This window comes from Pseudophryne corroboree, chromosome 1 (assembly GCF_028390025.1).
Source record: "Pseudophryne corroboree isolate aPseCor3 chromosome 1, aPseCor3.hap2, whole genome shotgun sequence".
Lineage (NCBI taxonomy): Eukaryota > Metazoa > Chordata > Amphibia > Anura > Myobatrachidae > Pseudophryne > Pseudophryne corroboree.
Genome location: NC_086444.1, coordinates 857,712,083 through 857,739,947, shown reverse-complemented (window position 1 = coordinate 857,739,947; position 27,865 = coordinate 857,712,083). Strand labels below are relative to the sequence as shown.

The 27,865-nt window shown below is 46.1% G+C and overlaps 1 protein-coding gene across 1 annotated transcript in view; it reads left to right on the top strand.

Moving 5' to 3' along the window:
• Positions 1-27,865, top strand: part of KCMF1 (potassium channel modulatory factor 1) — a 185,429-nt gene that overhangs the window by 54,523 nt on the left and 103,041 nt on the right. The window contains exon 2 of the mRNA XM_063919970.1: positions 27,380-27,547. Coding sequence (XP_063776040.1) covers positions 27,380-27,547 — 168 coding nt within the window. The remainder of the gene's footprint in view (positions 1-27,379; positions 27,548-27,865) is intronic.

Genomic DNA, 27,865 nt, shown 5'->3' with positions numbered 1-27,865 from the left:
TGTCATCTGACATTGACACCCTAGATAAAGATGCCATTGTGTTGACCTTGGGTCACATTAATGACGCAGCATTATATATGAGAGAAGCTGCAAGAGATATTGGGCTGTTGGCTTCAAGAGCCAATGCCATGGCAATTTCTGCTAGACGGTCCCTGTGGACCCGCCAATGGACGGGTGATACTGATTCAAAAAGACATATTGAGACTTTGCCTTACAAAGGTGAAGTTCTATTTGGGGAGAGCCTCGCGGATCTGGTTACCACAGCTTCCGCGGGTAAATCTTTTTTTTTGCCTTATGTTCCCCCACAGCAAAAGAAAACACCTCAATATCAGATGCAGTCCTTTCGGTCGCATAAGTTCAGAAAGGGTCGGGTCTCTTCCTTCCTCGCCAGAGGTGGAGGTAGAGGGAAAAAAGCGCATGTTACGGCTAGTTCCCAGGGACAAAAGTCCTCCCCGTCCTCTACAAAATCCACTGCAGGACGCTGGGGCTCCGCTGAGGGAGTCCGCGCCAGTGGGGGCACGTCTTCGACTCTTCAGCCAAGTCTGGGTTCAGTCGGACTTGGATCCTTGGGCGGTAGAAATTGTATCCCAGGGATGCAAACTAGAATTCGAAGATGTGCCTCCTCACCGATTTTTCAGATCAGTCTTGCCAGTTTCCTCCCCAGAGAGGGAAACAGTGGCAGCTGCCATACAGAAACTGTATCATCAGTAAGTGATTATCAAGGTTCCCCCTCTACAACAGGGGAAGGGTTTTTATTCAAGCCTTTTTGTGGTCCCGAAACTGGATGGCTTGGTCAGGCTCATTGTGAATCTAAATTCCCTGAACCTATATCTGAAAAGGTTCAAATTCAAGATGGAATCTCTCCGGGCAGTGATCTCCAGCCTGGAAGGGGGTGTTTTTATGGTGTCATTAGACATAAAGGATGCATACCTTCATGTCCCCATTTATCCTCCTCATCAGGCGTACCTGAGATTCGCTGTACAGGATTGTTATTACCAATTTCAGACGTTGCCGTTTGGGTTTTCCACGGCCCCGACAAGGTAATGGCGGAAATGATGGTGCTCCTGCGCAAGCAAGGCGTCACAATTATCCCGTACTTGGACGATCTCCTGATAAAGGCGAGTTCAAGGGAAAAATTGTTACAAAGCGTATCTCTCTCCCTGAGAATACTACAACAACACGGTTGGATCCTAAATCTACCAAAGTCGCAGTTGATTCCAACATGGACTGTCGTTTTTTTGGACATGATTCTGGACACAGAAAAACAAAAGGTCTTTCTCCCAGAGGAAAAAGCCCAAGTACTCCAGAACATGGTCAGAGACCTGTTAGAGCCAAAAAGAGTGTCAGTTCATCAATACACTCATGTATTCGGAAAGATGGTGGCGGCCTAAGAGGCCATGCCACACAGACTTTTCAGTTGGAACTTCTGTACAAGTGGTCAGGGTCCCACCTGCACATGCATCGGAAGATTGCCCTGTCCCCCTGGGCCAGGGTCTCTCTCTCCTGTGGTGGCTCCAGAGTGCTCACCTTCTAGAGGGTCGCAGGTTCGGCTTTCAAGATTGGGTTCTTGTGACCACGGACGCGAGCCTCCGAGGAGGGGGAGCAGTCACACAGGGAAACAATTTTCAGGGAATATGGTCAAGCCAAGAGGCTTGCCTACACATCATTGTGCTGAAATTGAGGGCCATTTACAACGGCCTCAAACAAGCGGAGAATTTTCTTCGCAACCTACCTGTTCTGATCCAGTCAGACAATGTCATGGCCGTGGCACATGTGAACCGCCAGGGCGGGACAAAAAGCAGAGCAGAGATGGCAGAAGCCACCAGGATTCTTCGCTGGGCGGAAAATCATGTAAGCGCTCTGTCAGCGGTCTTCATTCCAGAGTGGACAACTGGAAAGCAGACTTCCTCAGCAGACACGATCTCCATCCAGGAGAGTGGGGACTTCATCAGGAAGTATTTACAGAGGTGACAAGTCGTTGGGGACTTCCTCAAATAGACATGATGGATTCACGCCTCAACAGGAAGATTCGGATGTATTGTTCCAGGTCGAGGGACCCTCAGACAGTGGCGGTGGACGCCCTGGTGATACCATGGGTGTTTCAGTCGGTCTATGTGTTCCCTCCACTTCCTCTCATCTCAAAATATTGAGAATTATAAGACGAACAAGAGTGCAGACGATACTCATTGTTCCAGATTGGCCTCGAAGGGCCTGGTATGCAGATCTTCAGGGACTGCTCTCAGAAGATCCGTGGCCCCTTCCTCTCAGGGAGGACCGGCTGCTACAGGGGCCGTGCGTGTTCCAAGACTTACCGTGGTTACGTTTGACGGCATAGCGGTTGAACACTAAATCCTAGCTAAAAAGGGTATTCCAGAGGAGTTCATTTCTACTCTTATTAAAGCTAGAAAAGATGTTACGGCGAAACACTATCACCGTATCTGGAAAAAATGTGTCTTGGTGTGAAGCCAAGGATGCTCCTACTGAGGATTTCCAACTAGGACGTTTTCTCCATTTTCTACAGACAGGAGTGGATATGGGCCTAAAGTTAGGCTCAGTTAAGGTGCAGATTTCTGCCTTATCCATATTCTTTCAGAAGGAATTGGCTTCGCTCACAGAAGTCCAGACTTTGGTAAAAGGAGTGTTGCACTTCCAACCTCTTTCTGTGCCCCCAGTGGCACCATGGGACCTTAACGTGGTGTTAAGTTTCCTTGAGTCACACTGGTTTGAACCGCTTCAAACAGTTGAATTGAAGTTTCTCACTTGGAAAGTGGTCATGTTATTGGCCTTGGCATCTGCGAGGCAGGTGTCCGAGTTGGCGGCCTTGTCTTTCAAGAGCCCCTATCTGATTTTCCATGCGGATCGAGCAGAGTTGAGGACTCGTCCTCAATTTCTGTCTAAAGTGGTTTCGTCATTTCATATGAACCAAACTATTGTGGTGCCTGTGGCTACGGGATCCTTGGAGAATTCCAAGTCCATTGATGTAGTCAGGGCCTTAAAGATTTATTTAGCCAGAACGGCTACGGTTAGGAAAACAGATGCACTGTTTGTCCTGTATGTAGCCAACAAGGTTGGCACTCATGAATCTAAGCAGACTATTGCTCGCTGGATCTGTAACTCTATTCAGCAGGCTCATTCTACGGCTGGATTGCCGGTACCAAATTCAGTAAAGGCCCATTCCACTAGGAAGGTGGGCTCTTCTTGGGCGGATGCCCGAGGCGTCTCTGCATTACAGCTTTGCCGAGCAGCTACTTGGTCGGGGTCGAACACTTTTGTTAAGTGCTACAAGTTTGATACCCTGGCTGATGAGGACCTCGTGTTTGCTCAGTCGGTGCTGCAGAGTCATCCGCACTCTCCTGACCGTCCTGGAGCTTTGGTATAAACCCCATGGTCCTTACGGAGTCCCCAGCATCCTCTAAGACATAAGGGAAAATAAGATTTTAAACCTACCGGTAAATCTTTTTCTCCTAGTCCGTAGAGGATGCTGGGCGCCCGTCCCAGTGCGGAAACATTCTGCAAGACTTGTATATAGTTATTGCATACTTAAGGGTTAAACAGTTATTAAACAAGGTGATATCGGTCAGAAAGGGAAGAGGATCCTGCTTTCAAGTTTACAATCTATAGCTCATTTTTCATTAGACTATAGAAACTTTAATATGGAATAAAGGTTGCTAGTATACTTCCTAGTCCAGATTATTGATTCATTGATGGTACAGCTGAGTAGGAGCCAAATTGCATCTTTTGCATTTGCTATTGGAAACAAACTGAGGTAGAATAAAAGATCAATTAGAAGTGTGTTTGTTTTTGTTACGCTTTTGTTACATTTGTTACTCTGGAACATTTACCTCTTCCTTGTTTGTTTAGATTTGATTGTGTCAAATGTGGTACTATTCTGACCTTTTGCTGCCTGTCCTTAATACTAGAGATTATTGCACACGGCTCCTGTAACATCACTAGTGGAAATGTCTAACATTTTTTGCACTTAACACAATCCATGTAGCGTAAAGTTATTGTGGTATTTTGAATATAAAAATTATATTAATAACCTTGTTCTCTGGAATTTGCAGGTTTTTGTGATGAGGGAATCACACACTATTTTTCTGAAGTATGGGAGGCCTTCCCTATAACAATCAGACAATAACTCTTCTCAGTGGTTTGAAGTGCACAGCCATTCTTTGATTGCTATTTGTACCTATGTAAATGGTTAACAATCTGTTAAGAGTAAAACTGGTACCTTTTAGGATTGGTTACTAGTAAATCCAAATATGAGCTGCATGGCAAGTAAACATGCATGGTGCTTAAATAAGCTTCTTGCAAGCGTATGAACATATTTTAGAAAAGCAGTTAAGCATGTGAACATCATGTGTGTCCATAGGACTGCTTTTATTTATTTTTACACAATGAACTGTGGTTTACTATATGTTTATCATAATTATTTTTGTACTCTAGTAAGGCTCACTGCAAAGTAATCTCTCTACAATCTCAATTTCTTAAAACTATGATCTGGTGCCATAGGCGGATCCAGGGGGGTGGGGGGCCTTCTCGGGCCCGTGCCCCCCCCCCCCCCCCCCCCAGTTGTTTCTGACTTCTTTTTGTTTTTTTCAAGAGGAGAACAGCAGCAGCAGCAGTACTGCTATTTCTGAGTCGGATTTAATAAAAGAGCCGGCAGGCACTAGGACCCACCGCTGCTCTAACAGCAAGTCCGTGTGGTAACCAATGGGGATGCTGGAGCTGCAGCTCCAGCCTCCCCCTTCTCACACTGCAGCCTACCTCCCCCACTGCCAGCCAGCCAGAGTCCAGCACAGACACAGGGTTCAAATGCCAGCATCGAGTAAGACTTACTTATGACTGCGCAGAAGGCTTCATTAGCCCTCACTGCACCGCACAGTTTCCCAGCACTTCCTCCTCCACTTCCTTTACCACCATGCTAGGTGCAGTCACACTCAGCCTCAGCTTTAATAAGGCGCGATTGTGACAGGGCTGTCCTGCATTTGTCTCATGCTGCTTGTTGGAGATCCAGCTGGCTGCTTCTGCTGATCATAGATCGGCAGTTCGTGTCCTGCAGTCTGAGTCTCACTGCAGTGTTCAAAACAAGGTATGCTGCACCTGCCACCACCAACTAAATACTATAATAATTATATTGTGCTGGGGTGCCTTCCAGGCTTCCATAACTAATGGAACAGGTGACCAACATTTCAAGGCCCAATCAGCCTTTTCATCAGGGTGAAACATTGGCAATAAACCAGGATGCGCTCCTACAGCCAATCATTACCTGATGACGTATTCTGTGAGGCCACGCCCCCTGTTGTACCGCTCCTCTTATCTGGGAGCACGCGTGCCTTAGGTGCATGTGAATAGAACTATTACCGTTCCCCTATCATGGCGCCCCCCCTTTCATTTTCTTCTGGATCCGCCCCTGTCTGGTGCCTATGAGCACGTTTTGTTCTATCAAATTTATATTTTTATAAAATGTTCCAATCCTCCATACTAATGTGATCCATAGAGTGCACCTGTTTCTTATTCTCATTTTTTTTTATTTGATAGTTTAATTGTCAGGAAGGGACTAATAGCAAACACACATTGCTGCTGTTTACAAACCGACTTTGTTTCCATATTAAATGATGCTGTAGTGTTGGGTCAGAGTTATGAGTGCAAAGGCAAATGAAATCTCTAAGTTAGCCTGCCCAGAAAACAGTTCGATAAGGCTGCTGTTTAGCATAAATGATACTTGCTGGTAGGGGTCATAATTTCAGGGGTCAGCAAATATACTATTTGAGGAAAAGCAAGTGACTCCAGTTAAACATGACTGTTAACTACTTAACTGACATGGTCAGGACACATGCGGCTGGGAACACCCGAAAAGACATGGCGTTTTGGTGGTGTTCTGACCCGGTTGTCCATCCATCACAATTTGGCCCTTGTGGAAGTCGCTCAGATCCTTACGCTTGCTCATTTTTGCAGCTTTCAGCACTTTAAGAACTGACTGTGCACTTGCTGCCTCCTATATCCCCCCATCCTTGACAGCTGCCATTGTCACGAGAGAGTCAGTGTTATTAATTTCACATGTAGATAAACATACTTCGACGATTAAGAGGGTTTTTTTTTTTTTAATAAGTCAATATCTTGATTCAAGATGCCTGCAACTGCTTATATGCTGTGACCACCAGATATGCAGCAAACTTTTAACTTTTTTCTGGCTGTCTTGTGGTTGAGCCCTCCAAGGTCCAGACCTCTGCCCGCTACCAGGCACTGCATTAGTCTATTCAAAGTTGCCAGTGGAGAAGTAGCTGAAACCAAAGTACACTTTCACCAAAACTTGCATTGCTGGTACTGGTGGGCATACATGCTACAATTATCTGTCCAATCCACCCGGTATCAGCAGATCAGCTAGATAATTGCGGCGGGTGACAGTTGTGGTGATATCGATTGGTCCTGGGAAGAAATGGGGAAATGTCTCCTCCGTGGGGGCGGAACGCCAATATCCCGGCCAATACACTGTGAGAGATCTCACAGTGTATGCCTATGACATCTGCAGTATCCGATAAAATGCCTGTGTATGCCTGGCATTAGTGGCTTCTGCCCATTTTTAAGTTTTTTTTTTTTTAATATGATATTGTAACTGGAAAACTTTTTCAGGCAAGATCTGCTGCTATTAATCCTTTTTTTTTATTTTTTTTATTTTTTTCATTTATTGCCATGCATATTGAAATATTTGTAAAATATCCTAGGTATTATGGTAAGACACTTTAGGGTTATGTTGGTCTTTTGTGCAGTGTAAACATAAACATTGTACACTTTCTCTGGTTGTGAGAGAATAATAAATAAATAATTGCAGCTCAGTAACTGATAGCTGTGGTTGGTGAAGCCTGTGTGTGTGCTGCTTGGGAGCTGGCTTGGCCTTGCATTCTCTGTTGTAGGAATCATTAATATGACAAGATCTTTTGTTTGCGTAGCTGTTTGTGGGCTGGTTGTTTCTATGGTCTTACTGAAACAGACTCTGTAACATACTTTCTCTACCTGCTTGTCAGCATATCCTAGTCTTACACTGCCACAAACTGCAGAAAAGTGTTTGTTTCTTCACATGCAATGCTTGTGTACACCCTGTGCACTGAATGTTAACCACATATTGGTGGTATCCAATTAGAGGTGAAGAAACATCGGGCGTGAAAAAAGGACATTTGTCAGAATTTTTCCCTATGTTTCACCTGTATTTTTTTTTTTACAGGCTATCCAATTTGGCCGCCTGTAAAAAAAAAAAAAAAAAAAAACCCAAACAAACAAAAACAAAACAAAAAACAGACATTCTCTCCTGAAAACACACAGTTTCAGTGAAACCTGTGTGTTTTCGGTAGAAACAGGCTGTTTTTCGGATGGAAGCGGGGCTGTTTCCAGGGATTTGGTTTCGCCTGCCTGCAGCAGGTGAAACAAATCCCCAATAAGTTACAGCTCTCACTGGTTTATTGGGGCTAATAGGATATCGCCCACCGGGACAATTAGCCGCTGTAATTAACCACGGTAATTGGATACCCTCCATTGTATTCTGTATACTACTATAGAAATAACCACTTTTAAAAGAGCAATGAAAACAACAATTTCACATTAAGCTCTATCAAATGGGGTCTGTTACTGAGCTGTATTATGGGCCCTACACACTGGGCGAGAATACTGAAAGATATCAACGATCTCGGTTCATTAATGGACGAGATACCGTTCATATCTTTCAGTGTGGAGGCACCAGCGATGAACGATGCGCGGCCCCGCACTCGTTCATTGCTGGTGCCCCGTCGCTTGTACATGCAGGCCAATATGGACGATCTCGTCTATATTTGCCTGCACTGCTATGGAAGACGGGGGGGAGTGGAGAAACTTCACTGCCGCCGCCGGGTCGCCCGTCAGCCGTATCCGCCTTCGGGCAGCTTGCGGGGGATCGACAAATGTGTAGGGCCCATCAGGTACATAACTGGAGTATTTGGTTACATATGTCCAATGTGCTCCTGCGATAAAATTTGGTTGGGTTGGTCGTGCAGTGCAGGTGAAATAAAACCAGTCTGCTTTTTTTTATGTGCAACATATCCCATCAGAATAGAATCCTAAAAATATAGGCGCTGCTTCAGCTATGTGTAAAGGAGAATAGGTAACTGACAGTTGGCTTGTTAATATTTCTCTATTGGATTGTCATCCTAACAGTAAAGAATATTTCATACTTCAATTGCAATTTAAGTCCTTCATGCAGGGTCAGCTAATCTCTGTGGCGTGTCATTGAGGTACCTTTTCTAGTAGTAGGCCTTTAACTCTTTGGTTACTGGACATTTTTTAGCTTTGGTCTGCCGAACATTCAGGTTACTTGAGTACCATGTACACTACAGGAATGTTAATTATCTTTCTCTCTGATCTGGAGTTTGGTTTTGGCACCAAAATTGTCTATTGAATTTATTTTACGAAAGAGTTGACTTTGTTTCAAAAGGTTGTTTGAATGAAAATGGGAGTCAGAGTTATGTTGCCAGTTAATTTAATGAATTTTCTTGATTTGTGAATTACATGTTAAAGGATAATGAGGAATGGTAGAAATATACTAGATTTGTTTAGTCCTGATGAATTCTGGATAACAACTTAATTTTTGCACAAACATGGTATTTTTCCATGTACCATATTTCCATTTTCTCTCATTACTTTTCAGGTCTATTAAGGACAAGTGTGCTCTTATGAGCATACATTTACTACTGTGCCATGCACTGCTTATTAATTATGCATCTAACATCTCGATTTGTAGTTTATAATATTAAAGGGTTTCATACAATATGTAATTTAAGTACCTTGTGTGTTGAAATATCCCGAGGAACCAGACCCCTGACAAATTTGCAGAAAATATGGTGCATATTGTGTAAATGCATCTGAGAATATTTATTTTGGCCCTCAATTTAAATTTCATTTTCCACACATGGATTTTTTTTTTTTTATCGGTCTGTGTGTCCCCTCCGCTTTCACGCTTTCTGAAGGTGATAAATGTAAGAAGAACAAAGGTTCAGGCGATCCTCATTGTTCCGGTCTAGCCAAGGAGGGCTTGGTATCCAGTTCTTCAAGTTTTACTCATAGAAGATCCCTGGCCTCTTCCTCTACGTGAGGAACTGTTACAGCGAGATCCGGGTTTGTATGAAGACTTACCGCAGCTCCGTTTGACGGCGTGGCGGTTGAACGCCATATCCTAGCCCGAAAGGGTATTCCCAGTGAAGTCATTTCCACACTTCTTCAAGCTAGAAAAGAAGTAACGGCAAAGCCTTACCACTGTATTTGGCGTAAATATGTGTCTTGGTGTGAATCCACGAAGGCTACTACGAAAGACTTTCACCTGGGTCGTTCTTCTCCATTCTTTGCAAGCAGGTGTGGATGCAGGCCTAAAGTTAGGCTCCATTTCAGTGCGGTTTTGGCCTTATAAATTTTCTTTCAAGAAAAGAATTGCCCACCTTTCCAGAGGTTCAGATTTTCGTGAAAGGAGTACTGCACATCCAACCTCCATTTGTGCCCTCATTGGCAACGTGGGACCTTGACGTGGTGTTGCGTTTTCTTGTGTCACACTGATTGGAACCTTTATGAAAGGTAGTGTTAAAATTTCTCTCTTGGAGAGTGGTCATGCTTTTGGCTTTGGCGTCCGCAAGGCGGGTGTCGGTAGTAGCGGCTTTGTCTCACAAGAGCCCCTGTTTGATCTTCCATGTGGATAGAGCGGAATTGAGAACTCTGATAGTTCTGCCAAAAGGGGTTTTCTGTGTTTCGCAGAAACCAGCCTATTTTGATGCCTGTGGTGACCTCAGCATTGGCTGATTTCAAAGTCTCTCGATGTAGTCAGGGCTTTGAATATTTATGTCGCCAATTTGGCTCAGTTTGGGTTAACAGAGGCCCTGTTTGTCCGGTATGCTCCCAGCATGATTGGGGGCGCCTGTGTCTATGCAGTCTGTTACACGCTGGATCTGTGGTACGATTCGGTGTGCTCGTTCTATGGCTGGATTGCTGTTACTGAAGTCGGTGGAGACCCATTCTACTAGGATGATGGGCTCTTCTTGGGCGGATGCCCGAGGTGTCTCGGCGGTTTAACTTTGCCGAGCGGCTACTTGGTCGGGTTCAAACATCTTTTGCTAGGCTCTACAAGTTTAATACCCTGGCTGATGGGGACCTCCTGTTTGCTCAATCGGTGCTGCAGAGTCTGCACTGTCCCACCCGGTCTGGAGCTCCCGCCCATGGTCCTTGCGGAGTCCCCAGCATCCTCTAGGACGTATGAGAAAATAGGATTTTAATACCTACCGGTAAATCCTTTTCTCTTAGTCCGTAGAGGATGCTGGGCGCCCGTCCCAGTGCGTACTGTGTCAGCAGTTATTGGTTATGGTTACACTCTTGTGGTGTTTCTTTTCTGTCAGGCTGTTGCTGACGTTGTTCATGCCATGGCATGCAGTATCTTCTTATTGGTTGGGTTGACACACAGGTTGTGTTACATATTCTCTCAGCATATGGTTGTGGATTTTTTCATGCCCTTGGCTGGTGTTCTATTGAATACCACGTTCTGCGGTATGTTCGAGGTGTGAGCTGGTATGACACTCACCGTGTTTAAACAATAAATTCTTTCCTCGAAATGTCCGTCTCCCTGGGCACAGTTCTATAACTGAGGTCTGGAGGAGGGGCATAGAGGGAGGATCCAGTTCACACCCATTCAAAGTCTTATAGTGTGCCCATGTCTCCTGCGGATCCCATCTATACCCCATGGTCCTTACGGAGTCCGCAGCATCTTCTACGGACTAAGAGAAAAGGATTTACCGTTAGATATTAAAATCCTATTTCTCTAACGTCCTAGTGGATGCTGGGGACTCCGAAAGGACCATGGGGAATAGCGGCTCCGCAGGAGACTGGGCACAAAGTAAAAGCTTTAGGACTAGCTGGTGTGCACTGGCTCCTCCCCCTATGACCGTCCTCCAAGCCTCAGTTAGATTTTGTGCCCGAACGAGAAGGGTGCAATCTAGGTGGCTCTCCTGAGCTGCTTAGAGTAAAAGTTTAAATAGGTTTTTTATTTTCAGTGAGACCTGCTGGCAACAGGCTCACTGCATCGAGGGACTTAGGGGAGAGAAACGAACTCACCTGCGTGCAGAGTGGATTGGGTTTCTTAGGCTACTGGACATTAGCTCCAGAGGGACGATCACAGGCCCAGCCATGGATGGGTCCCGGAGCCGCGCCGCCGGCCCCCTTACAGATGCTGAAGCAAGAAGAGGTCCATAAATCGGCGGCAGAAGACTTTCCTGTCTTCATAAGGTAGCGCACAGCACTGCAGCTGTGCGCCATTGCTCTCAGCACACTTCACACTCCGGTCACTGAGGGTGCAGGACGCTGGGGGGGGGTGTCCTGGGAAGCAATGAATTTACCTTAGTTGGCGAAAAATACATCACATATAGCTCCTGGGCTATATGGATGTATTTAACCCCTGCCAGTTTTCCAGTAAAAAGCGGGAGAAGAGCCCGTCGTGAAGGGGGCGGGGCCTATCTCCTCAGCACACAGCGCCATTTTTCCCACACAGCTCCGCTGGTAGGAAGGCTCCCAGAATCTCCCCTGCATCCTGCAACTACAGAAACAGGGTAAAAAAGAGAGGGGGGCACTTATTTGGCAAAATAACAGATATAAGCAGCTATAAGGGATAGACACTTATTGTAAGGTTGTCCCTATACATATATAGCGCTCTGGTGTGTGCTGGCAAACTCTCCCTCTGTCTCCCCAAAGGGCTAAGTGGGTCCTGTCCTCTATCAGAGCATTCCCTGTGTGTGTGCTGGGTGTCGGTACGTGTGTGTCGACATGTATGAGGAGGAAAATGATGTGGAGGCGGAGCAAAGTGTCTGTAACAGTGATGTCACCCCCTAGGGGGTCGACACCTGAGTGGATGTACTGTTGAAAATTACGTGACAGTGTCAGCTTTATATAAAAAAACAGTGGTTGACATGAGACAGCCGGCTACTCAGCTTGTGCCTGTCCAGACGTCTCATGGGCCGTCAGGCAGATGGCAGATACAGACGCCGACACGGATACTGACTCCTGTGTCGACGGTGAAGAGACAACCGTGATTTCCAGTAGGGCCACACGTTACATGATTGAGACAATGGAAAATGTTTTATACATTTCTGATAATACGAGTACCACCAAAAAAGGGGTATTATGTTCGGTGAGGGAAAAACTACCTGTAGTTTTCCTGAATCTGAGAAATAAAATGTGTGATGATGCGTGGGTTTCCCCCCGATAACAATTAATAATTTCTTAAAAAGTATTGGCTGCATACCCTTTCCCGCCAGAGGTTAGGATGCATTGGGAAACACCCCCTAGGGGGGATAAGGCGCTCACACGCTTGTAAGAACAAGGGCTCTACCCTCTCATGAGATGGCCGCCCTTAAGGATCCTGCTGATAGAAAGCAGGAGGGTATCCAAAAAAAGGTATTTACACACATACTGGTGTTATACTGTGACCAGCTATCGCCTCAGCCTGGAGGTGCAGTGCTGGGTTGGCATGGTCGGATTCCCTGACTGGAAATATTGATATCCTAGATAAGGATAGTATATTATTGCCTATAGAGCATTTAAAAGATGCATTTCTATATATGCATGATGCACAGCGGAATAATTGCCGACTGGCATCAAGTATAAGTGCGTTGTCCAATTCTACCAGTAAAATGGTCAGGTGATGCGGATTCCAAACGTCATTTGGAAGTATTGCCTTTGAAAGGGGACATTTGGGGTCGGTCTTTTAGACCTGGTAGCCACGGCAACAGCTGGGAAATCCACGTTTGTACCCCAGGTCGCCTCTCAAAATAAGACGCCGTTTTATCAGGCGCAGTCCTTTGTTGGCAAGCGGACAAAAGGTTCCTCTTTTCTGCTCGTGACAGAGGGAGAGGAAAAAGGCTGCAGAGATCAGCCAGTTCCCAGGAACAGAAACCCTTTCCAGCCTCTGCCAAGCCCTCAGTATGACGCTAGGGCTTTACAAGCTCAGGCACGGTGGGGGCCCGTTCTCAATGAATTTCAGTGCGCAGTGGGCTCACTCGCAAGTAGACCCCTGGATCCTTCAGGTAATATCTCAGGGGTACATATTGGAATTCGAGACGTCTCCCCCTCGCCGTTTCCAAAAGTCGACTTTACCGACGTCTCCCTCGGACAGGGAGGCAGTTTTGGAAGCCATTCACAAGCTGTATTCCCAGCAGGTGATAATCAAGGTACCCCTCCTGCAACAGGGAACGGGGTATTATTCCACACTATTGTGGTACTGAAGCCAGACGGCTCGGTGAGACCGATTCTAAAATCTAAAATCTTTGAACACTTACATACAGAGGTTCAAATTCAAGATTGAGTCACTCAGAGCAGTGATTGCGAACCTGGAAGAAGGGGACTACGTGATGTCTCGGGACATCAAGGATGCTTACCTTCATGTCAAAATTTACCCTTCTCACCAAGGGTACCTCAGGTTTATGGTACAGAACTGTCACTATCAGTTCAGACGCTGCCGTAGGGATGGTCCACGGCACCCCGGGTCTTTACCAAGGTAATGGCCGAAATGATGATGTTCCTTCGAAGGAAGGGAATTTTAGTTATCCCTTACTTGGACGATTCCCTGATAAGGGTAAGATCCAGGGAACAGTTGGAGGTCGGTGTAGCACTATCTCAGATAGTGTTGCGGCAGCACGATTGGATTCTCAATATTCCAAAATCGCAGCTGGTTCCGTCGACGTGTCTTCTGTTCCTAGGGATGATCCTGGACACAGTCCAGAAAAAAGGTGTTTCTCCCGGAGGAGAAAGCCAGGGAGTTATCCGAGCTAGTCAGGAACCTCCTCAAACCGAGCCAAGTCTCAGTGCATCAATGCACAAGGGTTCTGGGTAAAATGGGGGCTTCCTACGAAGCAATCCCATTTGGCAGATTCCACGCAAGAACTTTCCAGTGGGACCTGCTGGACAAATGGTCCGGGTCGCATCTTCAGATGCATCAGCGGATAACCCTGTCACCAAGGACAAGGGTGTCCCTCCTGTGGTGGTTGCAGAGTGCTCATCTTCTAGAGGGCCGCAGATTCGGCATTCAGGACTGGGTCCTGGTAACCACGGATGCCAGCCTGCGAGGCTGGGGAGCAGTCACACAGGGAAGGAATATCCAGGACTTATGGTCAAGCCTGGAGACATCACTTCACATAAATATCCTGAAGCTAAGGGACATTTACAATGCTCTAAGCTTAGCAAGACCTTTGCTTCAAGGACAGCCGGTGTTGATCCAGTCGGACAACATCACGGCAGTCACCCACGTAAACAGACAGGGTGGCACAAGAAGCAGAAGGGCAATGACAGAAGCTGCAAGGATTCTTCGCTGGGCGGAAAATCATGGGATAGCACTGTCAGCAGTATTCATTCCGGGAGTGGACAACTGGGAAGCAGACTTCCTCAGCACGACCTCCACCCGGGGAGAGTGGGGACTTCACCCAGAAGTCTTCCACAGGATTATAAACCGTTGGGACAAACTCGACAGGTATTGCGCCAGTTCCAGGGACCCTCAGGCAATAGCTGTAGACGCTCTGGTAACACCGTGGGTGTACCAGTCAGGGTATGTTTCCTCCTCTGCCTCTCATACCCAAGGTACTGAGATTGATAAGATGGTGAGGAGTAAGCACTATATTCGTGGCTCCGGATTGGCCAAGAAGGACTTGGTAACCGGAACTTCAAGAGATGCTCACGGAGGATCCGTGGCCTCTACCTCTAAGAAGGGACCTGCTCCAGCAAGGACCCTGTCTGTTCCAAGACTTACCGCGGCTGCGTTTGACGGCATGGCGGTTGAACGCCGGATCCTGAAGGAAAAAGGGCATTCCGGATGAAGTCGTCCCTATCCTGATCAAAGCCAGGAAGGATGTAACCGCAAAAACATTATCACCGCAATTGGCGAAAATATGTTGCGTGGTGCGAGGCCAGTAAGGCCCGACGGTGGAAATTCGACTGGGTCGATTCCTACATTTCCTGCAAACAGGAGTGTCTATGGGCCTGAAATTGGGGTCCATTAAGGTTCAAATTTCGGCCCTGTCAATTTTCTTCCAAAAAGAACTAGCTTCAGTCCCTGAAGTTCAGACGTTTGTAAAAGGGGTACTGCATATACAGCCTCCTTTTGTGCCTCCAGTGGCACTTGGGATCTCAATGTAGTTTTTTTTTTTGGATTCCAAAAGTCACATTGGTTTGAACCACTTAAATCTGTGGAGTTAAAATATCTCACATGGAAAGTGGTCATGCTGTTGGCCCTGGCCTGGGCCAGGCGCGTGTCAGAATTGGCGGCTTTATCCTGTAAAAGCCCTTATCTGATTTTCCATTCGGACAGGGCGGAATTGAGGACTCGTCCTCAATTTCTCCCTAAGGTGTTTTCAGCATTTCACTTAAACCAACCTATTGTGGTGCCTGCGGCTACTAGGGACTTGGAGGATTCCAAGTTGCTGGACGTAGTCAGGGCCCTGAAAATATGTTTCCAGGACGGCTGGAGTCAGAAAATCTGACTCGCTGTTTATCCTGTATGCACCCAACAAGCTGGGTGCTCCTGCTTCTAAGCAGACGATTGCTCGTTGGATTTGCAGTACAATTCAGCTTGCACATTCTGTGGCAGGCCTGCCACAGCCAAAATCTGTAAAAGCCCATTCCACACGGAAAGTGGGCTCATCTTGGGCGGCTGCCCGAGGGGTCTCGGCTTTACAACTTTGCCGAGCAGCTACTTGGTCAGGGGCAAACACGTTTGCTAAATTCTACAAATTTGATACCCTGGCTGAGGAGGACCTGGAGTTCTCTCATTCGGTGCTGCAGAGTCATCCGCACTCTCCCGCCCGTTTGGGAGCTTTGGTATAATCCCCATGGTCCTTTCGGAGTCCCCAGCATCCACTAGGACGTTAGAGAAAATAAGAATTTAGTTACCGATAATTCTATTTCTCATAGTCCGTAGTGGATGCTGGGCGCCCATCCCAAGTGCGGATTGTCTGCATTACTTGTACATAGTTATTGTTACAAAAATCGGGTTATTGTTGTTGTGAGCCATCTTTTCAGAGGCTCCTTCTGTTATCATGTTGTTAACTGGGTTCAGATCACAAGTTGTACGGTGTGATTGGTGTGGCTGGTATGAGTCTTACCCGGGATTCAAAATCCTTCCTTATTGTGTACGCTCGTCCGGGCACAGTATCCTAACTGAGGCTTGGAGGAGGGTCATAGGGGGAGGAGCCAGTGCACACCAGCTAGTCCTAAAGCTTTTACTTTGTGCCCAGTCTCCTGCGGAGCCGCTATTCCCCATGGTCCTTTCGGAGTCCCCAGCATCCACTACGGACTATGAGAAATAGAATTATCGGTAAGTAAATTCTTATTTTTTTTTTTAAGAGCATCAAATAAATGTAACCAATTACAGACTACAGGGCCCCATACACTAGGACGATTTTACATGATTTCATACTATTCCGATATATCCGTCTGACATATTCTATGAAATTGTGTACAATTGTATGTGTTTTAGATCGTATCCAATCTGATGCACGTCCCCGTGGCTGTCGGATAGGATCCCCTAGGTCGTTGGTGCTGCACTAATGATATATCTGAATTGGATGGAATCAGATTAAAAAAAGTGTTTTTTGTGCATGTGATATTTCTCTTACGTCCTTGAGGATGCTGGGGTCCACATTAGTACCATGGGGTATAGACAGGTCCACCAGGAGCCATTGGCACTTTAAGAGTTTGAGAATGTGGGCTGGCTCCTCCCTCTATGCTCCTCCTACCAGACTCAGTTTAGAAAATGTGCTCGGAGGAGCCGGTCACAGCTAGGGGAGCTCTCCAGAGCTTCTTTAGAAAAGTTAATTTTTTATTTTTTTAAGAGTTTATTATTTTACAGGGAGGCTGCTGGCAACGGCCTCCCTGCTTCGTGGGACTAAGGGCGGGAGTAGTGTCCGCCCTGCGGGGTCTGAGCCACTTACTCCGCTGACAGGACACTGAGCTCCTGAGGGGATAGATCGTTCCCCGCCACAGGGGATCGCTCACCCCAGCAGCATGCCGCCACCCCCTTACTCGCCACCAATCTTCTGGCTCTGTGAGTCACCGACCCCCCTAGCAAGCGGGGGGCCGGTGTGAAGATGGCAGCAACAGGGTAGAGCTCCGGAGCTCAGAGGCACACTGTGGGGTGCTGTGAGGAGGCGCCCTGATCCGGCGCCTAAACCCTGCGCTGGTCAGAAAGCCTGTCGGTGTCCATGGATCTCAGCCAGCATTATCCTCAGGCCAGTATGATCGTTGTGAAGAGCGGGAAGACAGCGCCATTTTAGGGGCGGAGCTTCTCATCAGAGCGGACCCAGCAGCGTTCAGCGCCATTTTCCTGCCTGCACAGCGCTGTCCAGAAAGAGCAAGTCCCTCCACAGCAACTCCAGCTATCTCTCACAGTACCAGGAGGTTGTAGAAGGGGGGGGAGCTAAGTACAGACTGTGTAACCTATTAAGGTGCACAGTCAGCGCTGATAGGGGGTCTCCCTTTATATTAAAAGCGTTGTGTGGGGCTTGGCTCCAGTCTCTGTGTCTCTCTTGCCATTCTTGGGGGTGAAACGGTCTGCCCTCCCCTGTGTGTGTGTATATATATAGAGTGTCTGTGGTCTCCATACAGCTATGTCCAGGGACTCTGTGTCATATGCTGCAGAGGATATGTCCTCTCAGGATGATCCCATTCCATATAACCAGGATTGCACTGGTTTAGCACAGATACCAGCAAGGGAGCCTGAGTGGTTATCCTCTTATCAAATCTATGATTTCTCAGATTTCAATGAGATTGCACAAAATGAATCTGCAATTCAGGCTTTACAGAACTCTATGGCAGTCTGGCCCTGTTCTGGTACCTCAGGGCTCCCCGCTGTATATTCCCATAAACGTGCTCTTGCGCAGATCATGCAGGATGACACGGATACCAATTCTGACACTGCAGACGGTGATGGGGATGTGTTGCGGGAGGCAGCATCTCTTGCTAAAGGGGTGCAATTAATGATAGAGGCTATTAGGGATGTGTTGAATATTACTGATACAACACCTGAGCAGGTTGAGGAGGCTTACTTCACTGAAAATAAGAAAGCCTCGCTAACCTTCCCTGCGTCAAAGGAATTAAATGCTATTTTTGAAAAAGCTTGGGAAAACCCGGATAAAAAATTCCAGATCCCTAAAAGGGTTCTGGTGGCATTTCCTTTCCCGGTAGAGGATAGAAAAAACTGGGAAAACCCGCCCATTGTTGACGCTTCAGTATCCTGACTCTCAAAAAAGGTGGTTTTACCTGTTCCAGGATCTACTGCCTTGAAATAGCCGGCTGATCGTAAAATTGATAATACGCTCAAATCCATGTACACTGCTTCTGGGGCAATACTACGTCCCACTATTGCCAGTGCTTGGATTGCCAAAGCTATAGTAAAGTGGTCAGGCACGTTACTTGAAGATTTGGATACTGTGGAGAAATGTGATGTTGAATTGTTTTTACGGAACATTCAGGATTCGGCAGGGTTCCATGGCTGCTGGAATTTCTTCCATGTCTGTATCAGCTCGTCGGGGACTGTGGTTGCGCCAGTGGTCTGCCGACGCAGAATCCAGGAGAAATGTGGAGACCATACCCTACACAGGTCAGGCTCATATTGGGGAAGCGTTAGATGCGTGGATATCCATGGCTACGACGTGTAAGTCACCTTTTCTTCCCTCAGCTGCACCTGCTCCGAAGAAACCCTTTTCTTCAGCTGCATCACAGCTCTTTTGGCCTGCCAAGTCCAGAAAGGCCAAGCCGTCCAACACCTTCTTTCGGGGAGGTCGGCCCAAGTCCAAGAAACCTGCTGCTGCAGGATCCCAGGATCAGAAACCTGCTTCAGGTACACCAAAGTCCTCTGCATGATGGTGGACTGCATGCCCCGGAGGAGGTGGGGCCGGTGGGAGCAAGACTCTGGCATTTCAGTCATGTCTGGGTGTCATCCGGCCTGGACCCCTGGGTGCAAGATATTGTGTCCCAGGGGTACAGGCTGGAATTTCAAAATCTCCATCCTCACCAATTTTTCAAATCGGGCTTGCCAGCTCTGCTGGCAGACATGACTGTCCTGCAAGAAGCCGTCCAGAAGTTGGTGGAGGCACAGGTCATTGTGCCAGTACCACCTCATATGCAAAACAAAGGTTACTATTCGAACCTTTTCGTGGTACCGAAACCAGATGGTTCGGTCAGGCCCATTCTGAACCTAAAATCTTTAAATCCTTTTCTGAAGGAGTTCAAGTTCAAAATGGAGTCTCTAAGGGCGGTGATATCAGGTCTGGAAGAGGGGGAATTCCTGGTATCCCTGAATATCAAGGATGCGTGCCTCCACATTCCGATTTGGCTGCTGTATCAGGCTTATCTCCGCTTTGCATTGTTGGATTGTCATTTCCACTTCCAGGCCCTGCCATTCGACCTCTCCATAGCACCGAGGGTGTTCACCAAGGTGATGGCGGAGATGATGGTTCTCCTCCGCAAGCAGGGGATGAGCATAATTCCATATCTGGACGATCTGCTGATAAAAGCATCGTCCAAGGAGAAGCTGTTACGGTCCATAACTTTCACGACCCAGCTTCTCAGGGAACATGGTTGGATCCTGATTCTTCCAAAATCACATTTGAAACCAACCAGGAGGTTGTCCTTTCTGGGAATGATCCTCGACACGGAAGTGCAGAGGGTGTTTCTTCCAGAGGAAAAAGCGTTGGTGATTCAAACAATGGTCCGGGCTGTGCTGAAGCAAACCCGGGTGTCGGTTCATCAGTGCATTCGTTTTCTGGGGAAGATGGTGGCCTCTTACAAGGCTCTACAGTACGGGAGGTTTCACGCTCGGTCCTTCCAATTGGATCTCCTGGACAAGTGGTTGGGATCCCATCTACACATGCACCACTGAATACGTCTGTCGCCAAAGGCCAGGATTTCACTCCTCTGGTGGCTTCAATTACCTCACCTTCTGGAGGGCCGCAGGTTCGGGATACAGGACTGGATCCTTCTGACTCCGGATGCAAGCCTCCGAGGTTGGGATGCAGTCACTCAAGGGGAAACCTTCCAGGGAAGGTGGTCAAGTCTGGAAGCTGGACTACAGATCAACATTCTGGAACTAAGAACCGTATACAACGGTCGTCTTCATGCGGCCCATCTGCTATGAAATCGGGCTATCCAAGTGCAGTCGGACAATGTAACAGTGGTTTACATAAACCAACAGGGCGTAACGAAGAGCAGAGCAGCAATGTCAGAGGTAACCAGAATCATCCTCTGGGCAAAAAAACACGCGTTGGCGCTGTCAGCAATCTTCATTCCGGGAGTAGACAACTGGGAAGCTTCCTCAGCAGACACGATCTCCATCCAGGGGAGTGGGGTCTCCATCCGGAGGTGTTCAAGTAGGTAACAGATCTTTGGGGTGTACCCCAAATAGATATGATGGCCTCTCGTCTCAACAAGTAGCTTCGGCGATATTGTTCCAGGTCGAGGGACCCGCAAGCAGTGGCGGTGGACGCCCTAGTGACTCCAGTCGGTGTACGTGTTTCCTCCACTACCACTCATTCCAAGAGTACTAAAGCTCATAAGGAGAACAGGAGTTCAGGCAATCCTCATTGCTTCAGACTGGCCAAGAAGGGCTTGGTACGCGGATCTTCTGGATCTACTACTTGAAGAGCCGAGGCTTCTTCCTCTTCGGGAGGACCTGCTGCAGCAAGGGCCGTTCGCCTATCAAGACTTACTGCTGCTACGTTTGACGGCATAGAGGTTGAACGCCAGATATTAGCTCGGAAGGACATTCCAAAAATGTTATTCCTACCCTGATACAGGCTAGGAAAAGAGTAACGTCTAAACATTACCATCGAATTTGGAAAAAATATATATCTTGGTGTGAATCCAAGAAGTTTTCTACGGTGGAGTTTCAACTGGGAAGGTTTCTCCTCTTCCTGCAAGCAGGTGTGGATATGGGCCTGAGATTGTGATCTGTGAAGGTCCAGATTTCCCTGTCCATTTTCTTCCAGAAACAATTGGCTGCCCTCCCTGGGGTTCAGACTTTTTTGAAGGGAGTTCTGCACATCCAACCTCCCTTTGTACCGCCTACGGCGCCTTGGGATCTTAACGTGGTGTTGCAGTTCCTCCAATCGGACTGGTTTGAGCCTCTGCTGGAGGTTGAGGTCAAAGTTCTTACATGGAAGGCTGTCACGTTGTTGGCCTTAGCTTATGCTAGACGGAGACCTTAGCTTATGCTCGAAGGATTTAACACAGTTTCTAGACTGACTCTGGTAGGAGGGGCATAGAAGGAGAAGCCAGCCCACACTCTCAAACTCTTAAAGTGCCAATGGCTCCTGGTGGACCCGTCTATACCCCATGGTACTAATGTGGACCCTAGCATCCTCTACGGACTACGAGAAAAGGATTTACCGGTAGGTAACCATAATCCTATTATCGCATGCGATATATCACAGGGAAGTGTGACTGGCGTTCTCAGTGCACTCCCAGCCCCCGTAGCCCTCTATTCAGCCCATCAGTTATATCTCATTGTTCAGTTGTATGCCGTACGATATATTTCATGCGATGTATAGCGACTTCATCAATCGCATGCAATATATCTTATGCAAAAGAGAACAAAAGTACCAAATCGTATGGAATCACTCCCGGGAATGTCCCGGGGGAGTTCAAGGGACATTACATCCGACTTCAGCCTCAGACATAACGTTGTAGTGTATGGGGCCCTTTACTTCCCATGCAGAAGATAAATGGATTCAGATCCCCTTTCCATCTTAATTCTTTAACAGTGCTGCTTACAATGGGGTTGATTAAATTCAGCGTGGATTGAATAGCATCAGGAATTAGCTCCTGGTGCTATTCAATTCAGCGCACTGTCATCCCCGACTAGAGGATTTTTTCTCGGGATGCATGCAGTAATCCGACAAAACTTAGGTCCGCGATGCTGTTTTTTGCCACAGCGCAGAAAAAACTGCATCAGCCACTTTAGAAGGAGAATGCCCGTTCTCGCGCTCACTTCCTGTCAATGGAACGCAGGAGCTTGAAGTGACGCAGTCCGCGTCTTCTCTAGTCTCCCTATGTATGGAACGCAGGGACCACTCACTTCCTGAGCGCCGGAAGCCGTATATATTAATGGAGGATGACATGAGCGCTATATCGCCAAGTTGGTTTGACGGGAGCTATGGGGACCAGGTGCCTGCAAGGTTGTTGATGTGTAGTAGCTGGTTGCATTTGATTATATTTATATAGTCACTGGGGAAAAGGTAGATGCTAAATCCAAGTGGCCTAAAGGACCTATGACAGGGGGAGGAGCCACGTCACCAGGGGGAGGTGCTAGGCCAGTAGGTTAGTTCCTCTACTATCCATGCCACCAACTACTACCTTTAGTAACCCAGTGGCGAGCTAAGCGAGCCACCGAGCCCGATGCGTGGCGAGGGTACATTTCGGGTACCCTGTTTATTAATTAAAAAAATACAAAGTGAATTAACAGAAGAGAAAACTAAATCAAATCAATATTTGGTGGGACCACCTTTACTTTCAAAACACTATCAGTTACTTGCACAGTTTTTGAATGAACTCTGCAGGGTGGTTGTTCCAAACATTTTTGAGAACTAACCAGAGATCTGTGGATGTATGCTTGCTCAAATCCTTCTGTTTCCTCATGTAATCCAAGACAGACTTGATGTTTTGACCAGGGCTCTGTGGGGTACATATCATGACTTCCAGGACTCTGTACTACTTTACGCTGAAGATAGTTCTTAATAACATTGGCTGTATGTTTGGGGTCATTGCCCTGCTGCAGAATAAATTTGGAGCCAGTCAGACACCTCCCTGATGGTATTGCATGATGGCTAAGTAACTGCCTGTATTTCTCAGCTTTGAGGACACCATTAATCCTGACCAAATCCCCAATTCCAATTGCTGAAGCACAGCCCCAAACCTGCAAGGTATGACTGCACATAACTGCAATTAGTTGGAAGACATAGGCATATGAGTCAAGTATAGGAAATATTACACGCAATGATGAGTAATATATAATAAACATATTCCAGCGCACTTACATGGCCATTATTTACAAAATATAGGCATTCATAGCTCAAGATTTGTGGAAAGTACAGACACGTAAATAATGCTTAGATACAAGTGTATTAGTGAAAGGCACAATTAAAATCAAAAGTAAAAGAAAAGGGTTTCGGCACTCACCCATCGGGCAACGTAATGAGAGGTTCACCCAGAAGAATTCGACCACTGGGTCAGACCCATGATTGATCTGGGATTGCGTTGAAGGTGGCAAAATTGCAATAATCCATTCCCATGTATCAAAAAAGGAAGAGGCCTCCTCTTTAGAGAGAGAGATTTTTAATACTCTGCATAACGTGATTTCAGAAGACTTTCCATACCTGTTTCTTCCAAATGAATTTTTTTTAAACAGAATTTAGCAATTTTCACACCAATGCATAGACTTGATTTTATGGGTGGTGATTCACTTGTGTTGTTTATTGCACCTAATCACCTGTCTTAAGTGATGGGAGATTGGGGGAATGATATTCAGTTGTTTTTTAATCCTATTAATCACACCCAGACAGGCCGGGTTTATCCGAGTAAAACTGCTAAACCCGTGCAAAGGGCTGGGTGCGACCCGAAAAGTGCCGTTTGGTTGGCCAAATTAGTCCCTTTTTGTGCATTTCAGCTCACCAGCATGGGGGCTTCAAGCTGAAATGTGTCTCCTTCTGGATCAGTGCGCCCGAACTGAGGAACAATTGAATTGCACAGTTGGGCGCCAGCTACTGGCGGCCATGGGGAAAAACAATTGAATTCCCCCTTAACAGTCATAATACGTTTTATATATTTTAAATCCGCTTTTCGATATTTAAATATTTGAGCATTTCTCACTACAGTATTGCGATCTTGTGGAAAGCATTGCCTTATTAATTAAAGTAGGTAGATTGCTGAATGTGTTGCATAATTATAATAGTGATGTGTTGTATTAAAGCAAAAATAAATTACATTAAGAACTTCTTGGGGTGTAATTTACTTCAGATATTATTTCAAACAGATTCTTTTCTATTAGAAAAACTTTTGGAAAGATGTTTGAAATACAAAATACTTTTAAACTGCATTATGTGCAGCAGGTACTGATTTTTTGTAGTGAAAATTGAAAGTCTTGAAATTAATTTCTAAATATTTTGGTGCCAAGATAACTTTTTCTACTATACCTTAGTGCACTAAAACTTATGTATCAATGCTCTGCCAGCAGGTGCATTTTTTAACATTGTAGCGTTCGTGATGTTTGTAATGACCAGATGATTTGTATTTAACTGGCATTTTCTTAATGCAGATTTGATAAACTTCAGCTGTCATTGGGGCAGATGTATTAACCTGGAGAAGGCATAAGGAAGTGATAAACCAGTGATATGTGCAAGGTGATAAAGGCACCAGCCAATCAACTCCAATATGTAAATTAACAGGATCTGAATGGCTGGTGACTTTATCACCTTGCACATATCACTGGTTTATCATTTCCTTATGCCTTCTCCAGGTTAATACATCTGCCCCATTATTACTATTGGTGGAATGGTGCACAATCCACTCTGGTGATTAGGGCGTCCAGCCACTTTGGATCTCCCTGTATCTTTTCTGTCTTGACCACAATCATTGCATAATGGTATCTTGCACTCTGGAAGTGAAGGGCAGTCAGTGTTTCATTAGGGTAAATGCATACCTCCCAACATTACCCTCTCTAGGAGGGACAGAATGCTCCAGTCCTTGACTTCCCTCTTACTGTATGATTGCCTGCACCTGTGCTGAAACACCTTTATTATCCGTTAACCTGTTCAAAATAGGTGATGGCAATCATACATTAAGAGGGAAGTCCAGAAGCAGAGCATTCTGTCCCTCCTGAAGAGGGTCATGTTGGGAGGTATGTAAATGTATGAAGGGGCGGTATGGGGGAGAAGCTGTATTTGCACACGTTATGTGAGCTATAGCGCTTCTCCCCCATGTATGAAGGCTGCGGTGAGGGCACAGTGACAGGGGTGCTATGTGCCCCTGTCCATGTCGACACTGCTATCTAAAAAGATAGCAGGCCGATATGCGCTGCCAATGTATGCTGACCGTTACGATACCTGCAGCTGTCGATGCCGATGGACCACATCAGGGACAGAGCCTGTGACGGGTGCCGGCTTCTGACAGCGCTGGGAATCTCACGGGAGTAGAGATTATGTTGTATTATGGGGTCAATTCAATTAGACTTAAGTTAGTTTGGCTATATGTCACACTTATTGTACCGCTGGACTCATGGATATTTTGATGGCAAAGCTATAGGGACGCATACAAAAATCCAGGCAATTGGGCCACGAGGGGGACGAGTTCAGATGCTGTTGCTGACATTTCTATTCACTTGCAACAGTAACCTGCCCCATGGTCTTAATTGTATTGATTCCTAATGGGCCCTACACATATAAAGATCCGCCGCCGAGCTGCCCAACGGCGGATACGGCAGACGGGCGACCCGGCGGCGGGGGGGCAGTGACGGGGGGAGTGAAGTTTTTTCACTCCCCCCCCGTCACCCGGCTCCATTGAAGTGCAGGCCAATATGGACGAGATCGTCCATATTGGCCTGCATGTACAGCCGACGGGGCACCAGCGATGAAGGAGCGCGGGGCCGTACATCGTTCATCGCTGGTGACTCCACACTCAAAGATATGAACGTTATCTCGTTCAATAATGAACGAGATCGTTCATATCTTTGAGAAATATCGGCCAGTGTGTAGGGCCTATAAGTTTCACAAGTTTTTATGTTGTTTCATTGTATTCAGCTGGCCATTCACTGAGTGATAATCATTCTAAACAGCCCATAAAACAACAATTCTGAATGATTACCACATAGTGTTTGGACCTGAACAAAAGTCACAGCCTAAAAACTTTTGAGTACGGTCCGTATCTTTTGGTTATTAAATCTGTCTGATCCTTGTGACCGATATTGTTTTAACTAAACAGTTCAGAATAAAACTAGATAGTGTCCAATATTTTTGGTAATATGGACTTGCTGTTGATTAAATGACGTTTCAGAGCCTGTATTTTTTTGTTTTTAAAGTTTTGTTTATTACTGATATTGTGCCTACGTCTTCATCTATTCTTACATGTCACCAGATGGGGTAGCCCACATTGCTTTTGTGGTATTAATTTGTTCTATAGGAGACACCTCTAGTGTCAACCTGTAATGTAGACAAATGCTGGTGCCAGGTAGCATGTTGTAATGAAGACGTGTAAAGACTTGGGGGAGATTCCAGAGACAACCCTAGTTAAACAAATTATAGGGCGATCAGCAGGTTTAAAAGGTGTAGTCACAGTGCTATTGGGTTTGTGGTGTTGAGTGTAATCTGGTCAGTGCTGTTGGTCTACCTCATGGTGTCAAGGATCTGCTGCAAGGAAAATGCAGAACAGTGAGGATTGGGGGGCAAATGGATCTGAAGCCTCCACTGACTTTGCTAGTTTGTGCAATTGAAAATAACAGGAAGACTATTAATTTAGTCCCTACCAGGTGGGTAGAGGAGAGAAGAGCATGGTTCAGCAGCTCGGCTTGCCCAAGTGATGGCAAATACTTCCTGAAACGATATAGGGGGTAATTTAGACCTGATCGTAGCAGCAAATTTGTTAGCAGTTGGCCAAAACCATGTGCACTGCAGGGGGGGCAGATATAACATGTGCAGAGAGAGATAGATTTGGATGGGGTGTGTTCAAACTCAAATCTAAATTGCAGTGTAAAAATAAAGCAGCCAGTATTTACCCTGCACAGAAACAAAATAACCCACCCAAATCTAACTCTCTCTGCACATGTTATATCTGCTCCACCTGCAGTGCACATGGTTTTGCCCAACTGCTAACAAATTTGCTGCTACGATCAGGTCTGAATTGCCCCCATAGTCATGGGTTTACTGGTGAACCCCCATAGTAGTATCACATTCCTGCTGCTGCTGATTGTGTTTTTTACACAAAAAAAAGTGGGGGGTGATTTATGTGAAAAGTGTTGCGTTATTGTGAAGGTGCAGCATGGAAGGCTGCCTAGTCTGCTGGCAGGGTAGAAACAACAGAGTATTCTCATTGGGTTTTGGATTAACGTGAGTTTTGTTTGTCTGATTGAAAACAAACATGTATTGCTATGTCCCAATTCAGCAATTCTGACTTGTGTGGTGTTTACACTGCATGCTAGACATAAACAACAGTAAATTATCAAATTTGTTCTGTGAACGATAGTATGAAATACTTGATTATAAAGGTTTGATCAAACTGGTTTTTAATTACAAAGTTTGCAGTTGGTTTAAAGGCCAATTTTTTTTATTCATGTCCTTAATTTTATGTATTACAGGTGTCAGCTGCGATGCTTGTTTAAAAGGAAACTTCAGAGGCAGACGATACAAGTGCTTAATTTGCTACGATTACGACTTGTGTGCATCTTGCTATGAAAGTGGTGCAACAACGACAAGGCATACAACAGACCATCCAATGCAGTGCATATTGACAAGAGTAGACTTTGGTGAGTATTATGTATTATTATTCTTTGATGGAAAGTTAATGGTGTCATATAAGCTGTCCAGTCTGATATTTTAAGGCACGAGTTGCATGCTAATTGTCTAACCTAATGATGCTTAATTAGGTTTTTTTTAATTTTATTTAATTGTAGAGGCACAATATAAAGTACAGGGGAAGAAAGATCTATATAGTATCACATCACTGCACATGTCCAGTTTATAATAATGATGGGGACTAGAGAGATGGGGTGGAAGGGAATAGAAGACAAGTGCAAAGTAACATATATGTGTTTTCAGGCATAACTTGAAACTAAATTTGTAAA